The sequence below is a fragment of the Primulina tabacum genome, chromosome 14 (genome assembly GCF_025594145.1).
Source record: "Primulina tabacum isolate GXHZ01 chromosome 14, ASM2559414v2, whole genome shotgun sequence".
Lineage (NCBI taxonomy): Eukaryota > Viridiplantae > Streptophyta > Magnoliopsida > Lamiales > Gesneriaceae > Primulina > Primulina tabacum.
In genome coordinates, this window is record NC_134563.1 from 25642822 (window position 1) to 25654518 (window position 11697).

General features: G+C 41.3%; 1 protein-coding gene across 1 annotated transcript; it reads right to left on the reverse strand.

Moving 5' to 3' along the window:
• Positions 1-8605: 8605 nt before the first annotated feature.
• LOC142523878 (uncharacterized) lies at positions 8606-10401 on the reverse strand. Its single transcript, XM_075627609.1, has 4 exons — positions 10267-10401; positions 9689-10180; positions 9443-9631; positions 8606-9283 (listed from the first exon to the last, which is right to left on the reverse strand). The coding sequence occupies exons 1-4, from the start codon at positions 10399-10401 to the stop codon at positions 8606-8608; spliced, it is 1494 nt and encodes a 497-aa protein (XP_075483724.1).
• Positions 10402-11697: the final 1296 nt, after the last annotated feature.

Genomic DNA, 11697 nt, shown 5'->3' on the forward strand with positions numbered 1-11697 from the left:
GAATGTGTGGATGTATCAGCTTTTCCTTTCACAAAGACCGTTGATTTTGAAGATTCGTCAATTTCAAACACACCGTCTTTGAAACCTAAGTCTTTCTTGTCATCTCTTCTCATTAAAGTATGGATTCAAGCTTAGATGTGCTCAAATTGAACCTGGATAAGGTCTCAGTTGCCTTTTGAAGCTCATCCTTGATATTGCACAATTCCAAGTCCTTTTGGCTCAGAATAACTTCAAGTTTAGCAACCATAGATTTTAGTTCAGTGTTCTCCTTCATGAGCGTTGTGTTCAACTTATTTCATTTGGTCCAATCAGCTTACAACTCCTCATAGAGCTTTTGTACACTCTCAAGAATGATTTCTTTATCATCACCTTTCAAATCATCATCTACACTCGCGTTTTCGGAAGATGTAGATTTTAGACATACTGATTTTACGCACGTGTTGCGTCCAGTCGTGGCAACACCTAGGGCAACACTTAAAGGGTTTACTTGCAGCCAGCGTTTTTCTGTCAACAGTGCAGTCAAGGAGGTGTGATTATCTTCATCATTGGATTTCTCCTCCTCATCAGATTCTTCATCGCTTAGGGAAACATTATAGCCTTTGTTCTTTCGTAATTTGTTAGCACATTCGTTGGCATAGTGGCCAAATCCATTGCATTCTCTACATTGCAACGAGTCATACTTCTTCGAATAAAACTGACCTTTGCCTTCATTCCTTGATCGAAACTGTTGTTGGACAGGAATATTCTGTGGCCTTTCAGTTGCTTGTAGATTTGGAAACCTTGATGGTTGTTCAATCTTCTTTTTGTCTCTGATCCTTTTCAATTAGTCCTCAAACTTCTTCGTAATATATTAAATAGAATCTTCACAAAGGTCCAAGTCATTTATCTTTTGGGACAGTTGAAGAAGATCATTATACGAGTCATTCGAAACTTGGAATGAAATAGTATTTTTTTTACCTTTTCCTGCATTTCCATGTTCATCTCGAAGGTTCTGAGGGAGCTTATCAAATTCCTCAAGAACAATTAAAGTTGTATCCTTTGATTCATCAATTGCACAGATTTTGATGTTGAAACGTTCAGTCAGTGATCTGAGAACCTTGCTGACTAACGTTTCATTTGAGATTGGATCACCTAGGCTTAAAGCTACATTGGCAATCTCTATGAGCCTTCTGTCGCAGTCAATGATAGATTCAGTTTCTTCCAATTATCAGATTCTCGAATTTTTATGTAAGCATCCTCAACTTTGTTCTCCTCACACTCTCAAAACCTTCACAATGCTTTTGAAGGATTTCCCAAGCATCCTTGGTAGATATTCAGTTTGTAATTAAACTGAATATATTCAAGTCGACTGAAGAGAAGATGGAATTTAACGTCTTTGGGTTGTAATTTGAAACCCGAGTTTCATCGGCAGTCCAATCACTTTCTGGTTTTATCAGGCTGTCACCATCTTCGTCTACCCTCCTTGGTGGATTCCAACCACTGATAATACGCAGCCATGTCTTTTCTTCTATGGATTTTATACAAAATTTGATTTTTACCTTCCATAGGCTGTAGTTAGAACCATCTAACACTTGTGGTCGTAGTGCTGCGTCTGCAAGTGATGTGTCCATTTAAATATTTTTGTCAAAGAAAAAAAAACAGAATCAGCACTTAGTATATCAAGAGTAAGCTCTGAAACCACTTGTAAGGAATCTTGTTTGACAGATGTGAGTTTATATAATAGTAGCAGTGTAAGAATGTAAATTTGTGTTTTATCATAATTAAGTGTTGTGTTAAATGTTACAACATTTAAGACAATATGCAGCGGAATATTAAAGTTTGTAACACAAATTGACTTAAATAAATACGATGAACGATATTAAATCTGTCCAAGTATAAATACTTGTGCGGTGCCTCAGGGAAAAATTAATCATTATAAAACAACTTTCAGTTTACAAAAATCAATCACTAGTGATCTTAACAAAAATCTAATTCCTCAACACTTTGAGAAAATAAATAGCTTTCTAAATCAACCAAGAACACTATAACATAAATATGAAAGCAAAAATGAGATGCCAAAAACTTGGAGCAACAAAACCTGATCTTCAGCCAACATTTGCATGCGTGTTGTCTGAAATGTCTCAAACAATTACAGCAGCACATGCAACAGCACTCTTCAAAACAACAACGTCCTTGGGAATGTGTTTCTATGATGTGTGGAGTGAGTGAATGATCAATCGAGAAGCTGCCGCAATCGTGTCCTTGTTTCTCTTCTTTATAAGATATCTCCACAAGGAAACCTATTCCACAAGAAAGGTAGGAGTTTTATTAGTAACAAAACTCCTTTTGAACATTGATATCATATCAAGATAATATTGCATAATTATCTCATTATCTAGAAAGACAAAATCTTCTTAAATATTATACTCAATCAAATCAACAAGGAAAAGATAATATTAGGGAAATCATTTAAATTAAGAAATTATATTTCCCTTCAGTAAAGGAACAAGAAACTGGCAATAGAGACAACACCCTACTGGAATACCACGTGCATCAATTTGAATGAACTCCAAACATATGGCAGTAGAGTGTGAATTCTAGCGGTGGAACCAACACTTCATGCAGTGAATTGATATAGACAGAATGCGGCCAATGCCAGTCAATTCAATGCATGTGGTAGAGATTTAAGTTCCGGTTAGCGAAGTCAAAACACTCAAATCGGAACCTGGTTAAATAGAGATAACCCCGACACAGCAGAGAAAAAATAAATAATTTATTTTTGTAAAACAACTTATCACCATCCTGGCTTGTGGAACACACTGCAGGTTCCTTAAAACACATTCACCCTCGTGTGTCTCATTCCTAGAATACAATGATTAAAACGATCCATGTCAACGAACAGAATTGATCCAAATTTAAATAATTTTACTCAAGTTTGGCTCGACTTAGGTATATCCAAGCTTGGATTCTATTCGAAACTCGAAAGAGTTTGCCTCAAAATATTTGAACATGTGTGTGAGTCATTCGAATTATTACTTGAAAATAAATACCCGAAAAGTTTGAAATATATTTATTTAATATATAATCATATTATATTAATAAAATATTAAAATTTGCACGCCGTTGAACAAAATAATTTAGTCTCGAGTTCAGTACTAATATGTTTGAGTTTTGTTTGAATTCACAAGCCAGCTAAATTCGTTTGCAACCCTAGTTACTGCTTCAAAAGAGTAAATAGCAGACATGGATATTACCACGGTTGATGTGATCTCGATGAAATGGATGAGCCGGGTAAGGGGCTCCACCAGATCAAATCAATAATAGTTTAATAGTAAGGAATTTGAGTGAAGATAACGGCTACGACAACACCCGCAAACAAGGAAAGAACTCGTGAATGGGCGCCGGAGGAGTGTCCGACATAGCCACTCCGATGTTTAAGTCAGCAGGTTGATGATGAACACAAGCGATATATGTGAAGATATATGTGAGTGCTTGATAGTTCAATGATTTCAGAATCATTAAATGAGATGTATACCTGCAATTTATAGGAGAAGATGTGGTAGGTACCTTGTTTTCAGTTCCTACCTACTAAATATGTCAAGTCGGCAGCCCATACAATAGCTTTTGATTACTTATATGACACGCCAAAGACATGTTGTTTTGACAGATAAGATTGACCATATCAATACACTCGAGTGTGATGCAATTCTCGAGGTAACCCGGGTAGTAAGGTACCCGAGTGCTTGTATGAGGGCCCGGGCTTTGGATTACCCGGGAGGAGAAGAAATGCCCAGCTAGTGAGGAGAGTACCCGGTATATTAGCTCTGATCTGGGCTATCCAATTAATATCCAGGGTTATCCATGACCCGGATCTTTATGGGGGTATCACACCCATCCTTAAAATAGTCGGGCTAGATTATGACTTGCTGTCCCGATCAGTCATACTTGTACTAAAATAGAAAAATAATTTAGAGCGTGTAAGAGCATCGGGAGCTTCAAATATCCTAGAGATGGGACGATATACCGAGGTCTGATATCACCCGGGCTTCGGATAATACGCCGGGGCCTCATGTCTTCCGGGCTATGAATAATATGCCCGGGCCTCATGTTTCCCGGGCTCTGAATAATATGTCGGGGCCTCATGTCTCCTGGGCTCTGAATAATATGCCGGGGCCTCATGTCTCCCGGACGTTTGAGTATTTTGTCGTTTAGTATTCTCGGGCAATAAGGGTTTTTGTCGTGATGATGTGTACCCTAGAATTAATCCCACCGAAAAACGTTCCGTATTCCGAGAAGCCGATAAGTCTGACACCTCGATATCTGTGCGTGTCCTTTCACCTGCCTGCACAACTTCCAAGATCCATCTCGACTGTCCGATTAATTTAGATCAACAGTGGAGATTAACTCCCTCCTCTTATATATAATAGCTTACTAGTTTTTCAAAAATCATTCGCAAATTCAAAACTGTGGCCAAACTCTTGCAAATTTCCTCCTAGCAGCTCTCCGGCGCATCAATTTCTCTAACTCCGGTGATTTCCAATAACGGTCACCTTTCTGCTCTAATAACCACCACATTTCTTCAAATAACTCGTAAGTTTCCTTTTTTTTATTATTTAGATCATGTCTAATTCAACCTTCCTGCACCTCAGGGGCCAATGCGCGAGGCTCGTCTAGTGAAGAGTCCACCGCGCTGCGCTCCGATTCACCCCCATCTCCCCCTCGCCGTCGTATTTCTATTCCAGTTTCGAAAAAACCAAAAGCTCCCCAAAATAAACCATCTTCTTCAAAACCCACTTCCTCGGGTCTCTCCCAAACTCTAAAAAAGAGCAAGGGTAAAGGCAAGGACCGGGCTTCTGACCCTCGTGCGTTCGAGGCCCCTGGGGTTCCTTGGTTCTCCTCAATGAGCAGCACTTTGCGCTTGGTGGCGGACGAGGAACTTCGAGTCCTGGGCTCTTTCCCTTCCAACCTTTTTATTTTGATTCCCGAACCCTCTGATAGGGTAGAAAACCCTCCCCCGCCTACACCACCTTCTTCCGGGACCAACTTAGAAATGGTCTCCGGTTCCCCATCCCTTCTTTTTATAGTGAGGTCGCCAAGTTTTTTGGTGTACCTGTTAACCAACTCCATCTGAACTCTTTCAGGATTATGGCCTCGGCCTATGTCCTTTTCAAGATGAGCAATCTTTTCATCAACCCTCTCATTCTTCATTACTTTTTCTCTTATAGACTCGGGGATAATGCCTTCTCCCTGACTGCCCAATTAAATGCCCGGTTCCTTGATTACATCCCTTCATCTCAGAAGGGATGGAAAGGACGATTCTTTTTTATCCAGGTCCCGCGTCCTCTCCTTTGTCTTACTGGGTTAATTCCTTTTTTCTTCTTTTTTTTTAATTTCCTTTGCGCAGGCTTCTCAAATGATGGTCTCGGCCTTCGAGGAGGTGGCTGCGGTGGCTACCAAGAAAGGTGAACAAGTCCGGGCTGCTCAAGAACTTCATGACCAACTGCAAGGAGAGCTTGCCCGAGCTCAAAGACTTCATGAAGAGAAATCGGCCACCCTTCATGATTCCTTGGAGTCGGCCCCAATAGCATTGGACAAGGCCCGAGATGACCTCAATGAAGGCCTTATTCAGGAGAACAATTTCCGAGGTACTATATCTGTCTTGGAGTCGAGGAACCATTCTCTATCCGAGCAGATAGAGGTACAGCAATCCCGAGCAGAGAAAGCCTGAAAGCGCCCTGGCCCTGGCTGAGTACAATAAAGGCAAATGGCAGGCCTCTTTCCTTCAATCTCCAGAATTCAAGAAGGTCGTCGAAGACCGGGCCTATCCTCTCTTCAAGATGGGTTTCAATAAGTTCTAGGAGCAATTTGAAGAAGCCGAGCTTATGCCTGAGGATAAGCAAGATTTCCCGGATTTTGGACGAGCCATAGCATCCCTTCCCAAGGATGGAGAGGAGGAGAAGGAGGAGGGTCAGGAAGAAGAACAGCCAGGGACCAACCATATAGATGTAGAATATGAATGTATATTTTCTTCTCTCCTTGTAATTCTAGCCCTCAGGATTTTTATTAATGCAATCTTATTTCTCTTGAATTTCCTTTACTTTTTGTGCCTTTCATAATGTCTTTAGGCAACTTTCCAATACCCGAATAATGAAACTGATCGTGATTTAATAAACCACAAAAATTTCTAACTGTTGAAAACTAACCGGTGACTTCGAATAAGTAGTCGGGATTTTGATAACTGTAATGAATAAAATGCCCTGTACTTGGTAAATGATCGAAAAAGTAGAATCCCGAAGCCAGGATATAAAACCCTTGTTTGTATAACCAAAGTGCGAAAACTGGGCAATGGAGCATATATCAGTATTTGGCATGGACGAGGTGTGGTGCCGCGATCCAGGGTGTTGTGCCCTGGGCTTTTGATGGTTGAGGTGTGGTTCCCCGAGCCAGGGTGTAGTGCCCTGGGCTTTTGATGGTCGAGGTATGGTTCCCCGAGCCAAGGTGTAGTGCCCTGGGTTTTTTAAATAACCGAGCTTTGTACCTTCATGGTGAATAATAATTAGATGCAAAATACTTCTCTGAGAAAATAGATACTTCATTATATCTTCGAATAAAAATTACATCTGTCAGGCATAATACTTCTTTAAATTAAATACATTCCAAGGTCTTTTGAGAGAGCGTCCTTGGGCATCTTCCAGATAGAAAGCTCCCGAGCTAACCCTTCGAGTTATTTTATAAGGCCCTTCCCACCAAGCTTCCAGCTTTCCAACATCCCTAGCTGGATTGACTTTCTTCATGACCAGATCCCCTACTTGGAAGTCTCGAATTCGGACTTTCCTGTTTTACGATTTCATAACCCGGCATCGATATGCTTCCATTCTAATCAATGCTTGATCTCTCTTCTCTTCTACAAGGTCCAATTCCATGGCCCAAATACTATCATTGTTATCTGGGTACGATTCTACCCGGGCAGATGATTGCCCAATTTCCACTGGAAGGACTGCTTCAGAACCATATACCAAGTTGAAGGGAGTTTCTTGAGTAGGTTCCCGGTGAGTAGTTCTGTACGCCCAAAGAACACTAGGCAATTCCTCCACCCAGTCTTTTCCTTTACCTTGCAACCTAGTTTTCAATGCTTGCACAAGAATCCTATTCACAACTTCTTTTTGGCCTTAGCTTGAGTATAGGCAACAGAGGTGAAATACCGAGTGATCTTCATTTCCCGACACCAAGATGTAATCTCTTTGCCCTGAAACAATGTCTTCCATTATCTGAGATCAGTCTTCTAGGTACTTCAAACTGACATACTATGTTCTTCCACAGCAATTTCAAGACTTCTTGCTCAGTTATCTTGGCCAAGGGCTCAGCTTCCACCCATTTAGAAAAATATTCCACAGTTACCAACAAAATTTCTTTTGAGCCCGAGCAATAGGAAAAGGACAGACGATGTCCATACCCCACTAGTCAAAAGGACAAGATGCCCAGATAGGCTTCATAAGAGTGGCCGGACTGTGCTGAAAGTTTGAATGATGTTGACATCCTTCACAAGCCTGTACCACCCGGGAAGAGTCCTGGCTAATAGTTGGCCACCAGAATCCGGCAAGCATTGTCTTCCGGGCCAAAGATATTCCTCCAAGATGTTCACCGCAGCACCCATCATGAATTTCCTAGAGGACATAATCCACCTTCTCCACACGTAAGCATTTTAATAGAGGTCCCTGGAATGATCTCCTGTATAAGACATTATTTAAGAGAACAAACCTGGGAGTTTGTCTCTTGATCTTCTGGGCTCGGGCTTTGTCTTAAGGTAATTAATTGTTTATAATGAATTTGATCAGGGGTGTCATCCAGGAGTCCTCGGGAGCTGGCAATATTTCTTCCTCTGAGGAGAGGACTAGTCAGGAAACAAGCAATACTTCCCGGGTTCTGGCTTCTGATAAAGAAGCAGCCATTTTTGCCAAAGCATCTGCTTCGTTATTCTCTTCCCGGGGTATTTGTTCAATACTCCAATCCGCAAAGACTTCTGACAGGCTTTAATGAGCTGTAGATATTTGAGCATCCTATCATCCTTAGCTTCATAAACACCCTTGATCTGCTGTGTAATCAATTGTGAATCAGAGTATAAAATAATCCGGGAAGCTCCAACTTCCCGGGCAGCTCTGATGCCGGCAAGAACAGCCTCATACTCAGCCTCATTATTAGTTACCCGGGAATCAATTCTCAAGGCCATCTTAACCTTTTCTCCCAGGGGAGATATTATCACCACCCCTACTCCACATCCAGCAAGGCTAGACGCCCCATCCACAAAAACTCTCCATACCTTCTCTTGATCGGGCTGAACCATCTCAGATAGAAAATCTGATAAGGCCTGTGCTTTGATGGCAACCCGAGGCTTATACAAAATATCATACTCCCCCAATTCCACTGACCACTTGATCATCTGTCCGGATACCTCTGAGTGAGTCATAATCCTCCCCAAAGGGCTATTGGTGAGCACTATGATTTGATGTGACAGGAAATATGGTCGCAACTTCCTAGCAGTCATAACCAAAGCCAAGGAAATCTTCTCTACTTCACTGTACCGAATATCGGGGCCTCTCAGAGCATGACTAACATAATAGACATGCTTCTAATCAGAGTCTTCTTCCTTTATCAGTAGTGAGCTGACAGCATACTCTGTAGTAGATAAGTAAACAAACAATTTCTCCCCGGGCTCCAGCTTTACTAGTACAAGAAGCTCTGCTAGATGGATCTTCATATCCTGGAAGGTCTGCTCACACTTCTCATCACATCCAAATTGTTGGGCCTTCTTTAGGACCTGAAAGAAAGGGTAACTTATGTGTGCTGATCGGGATATAAATCGAGAAAGAGAAGCAATCCTCCCGGTCAGCTTCTGCACTTCTTTGACAGATCGGGGAGATGGCATGCACAATACTGACTTGACTTTCTCCTGATTCACATCAATTCCCCGGTTTGTCACTATAAAACCCAAAAACTTGCCACTCTTCACGCCAAAGATATACTTGGCAGGGTTGAGCTTGATTCCATAATGCATCAGAGTGGCAAAAGTTTCCTCCAAATCAGTAATGATGTCCGCAACCTCTTTAGACTTGCCCAGAATATCATCCACATATACCTCCACATTCCGGCCTAACTGCTTCTCAAAGTCTTTGTTCATAAGACGTTGGTAGGTGTCCCCGGCATTCTTCAACCCGAAAGGCATTACAACGTAACAAAACTTACCTCCAAAGGTGATGAAGCTGGCCTTATCTTGATCATCCTTGGCCAAGGGGATTTGATGGTACCCCTAGTAAGCATCCATGAAGCTCAGCAAGTCATAGCCCGGGGTGGATTCTACCAATTGATCGATCTGGGGCAGGGGATAATGATCTTTGGGGCAAGCTTTATTGAGGTCCCGGAAATCCACACACATTCTCCACTTTTCGGTGGACTTTGGCACCAATACCACATTCGAGAACCAGGTAGAAAATTGAATTTCCCGAATGTGGCCGACCTTCAGCAGATCTCTCACTTGTTCGTCAATAACTTTGTCCTTCTCAGGACCAAAGTGCCTCTTCTTTTCCTTAACCATGTGAGATCCCGGGAGAACATTTAAGTGATGCTCCGAAATCAGAGGTGAGATCCCTGTCAATTCCTGCTAGGACCAGGCAAAAGCATGAATATTAGTTTTTAAGCAATTAATCAAACTAACCCGGGTAGATACACTGAGGTCCCGAGCCACCTGGATTTGCTGGCCTGGTCCGACTTCTACAACCTCCTGCTCTTCCTCAGCCACAAAATGTACCTCACCCTTTTCCACTACTCTCCCTCCTATCTCAACAATTCTTGTTTTCTTCCAAGCCTTCCTAGCTTTACTTTGGCCCACTCGGACTGCTTCCACGTAGCACTTCCGAGAAGAAGGTAGATCTCCCCGGACTTTGCCTACCCGGCTTCCCACAGGAAATTTGATTTTTTGGTGATAAGTGGATGCTACAGCCCTCAACTCATTCATGGCCGGCCGCCCCAAAATGATGTTATATAATGATGGGGAATCCACCACACTGAAAGTGGTCATCACTGTCTTCTTAAGATCTCGGGAGCCCAAAGTCAATGGCAGGACAATCTCCCTTTCTCCACGGTCTCCAGCTGAAACCCTTGCAAATCCATCTGCACCAGGGCATCCATAAAGATAACATTCACAGAACTGCCAGAGTCCAAGAAGACTCTAAGAATATCATAATTTGCCATCCGGGCTTAGATAACCAAGGCATCATTGTGGGGTAGATTTACACCCTTCAAATCCTCAGGGCCAAAACTGATAACTACTTCACTCCCCCTCATCCTTTCCACTTCCATGCAATCCCTCCTACTTCTTGATTTCTTTGCCCGGTTGGAGTCTCCATCAGTGGAGCCTCCCGATATCATCTTTATTAAACACGCATCGGCGGACGAGGCCTTCCTTTCAAGTTTCGGCTCTCTCCTCTTACCGGCATCACTTCTTGGGGCATTCCTCGAATCTCCTCGAGTGCTGGGTCCTGGTTGCCGAGAAGTCCAAGGTGGCACTATCGGCCTTTTGTTGGTGTTAGGATTATTTTGTCCGACAGATGATCGAAATAATAAAAATATCAGAATATGATTAAAAATAATAAATTCGTGTTTTATCAGAGTTAAATGTTGTGCCAGATGTTACAACATCTCGGATAACATGCAGCGGAATATTATATTTTGTAACACAAATTCACTTTAAATAAACAGATGGACGAGATTAAATATGCACAAGTATAAATACTTATGCGGTGCCTTATGGCAAAAATTAATCACTAGAAAACTCAATCGTTTACAAAAACCTAACACTAGTGATTATGACAAAAATCAATTTCCTCAACAAGTTGAGAAAACAAATGCTTTCTAAAACAAACAACCAGAATAAAACTAAAACAAGAAAGCAAAAACGTGTTGCCAAACAGTAGATCCACGAGAAGCAATCTTCGGTCAACTTCTTCCCACATGTTGTCCGCAGATGTTCTCAACATTCACAGCAACACTCTATCACCCTCTTCACAGCACGTTTCTCAAATAAGGGTTTTCTCTGAATTTCTGAACGTGCACAGAAGTGAATATTGACCGGGGGGGAAGAAGCCGCAAGAAAAACTCTCACTAAAAACTCCAAGAAAATCTTCTCACGTTAAAAATCTTCACGAAACTTCCCATGAAAAACACTTCGACTCCACGAAAATTCTACACACAAACTCTCTGAATTTTTCCCACGAAAATTCTTTCTTTTAAGCTCCCAAGAAAATCACCTCCACGAAAATCCTACACGTGAACTCCTCCACTAAAACTCTCTCACTCTCAATCCTTTTTAATCTCCATCTCTCTTATTTATAATTTCCTTCATCTCACAAGAAAATCTACAAAACAAAGAAATCAAGAGTTAAATCAATAATATCATATCTTCAAGATCTTTATCATAAATATAATATCTAGAAAAGACAAACCCAATATTCCACATACTCTTATCAAGAATGAAATTAGATTTAAGGAAGATATTATATCACAATAAAATCTTAACATAATTATCTAGAAAGACAAAACCATAATTCAATATTATACTCAATCAAATCAACAAGGAAAAGATAATATTAGGGAAATCAATTTAATATGGAAATTATATTTCCCTTCAATCTCTCCCTTTTTGCCTTTCTGGACAAAATCAAATCA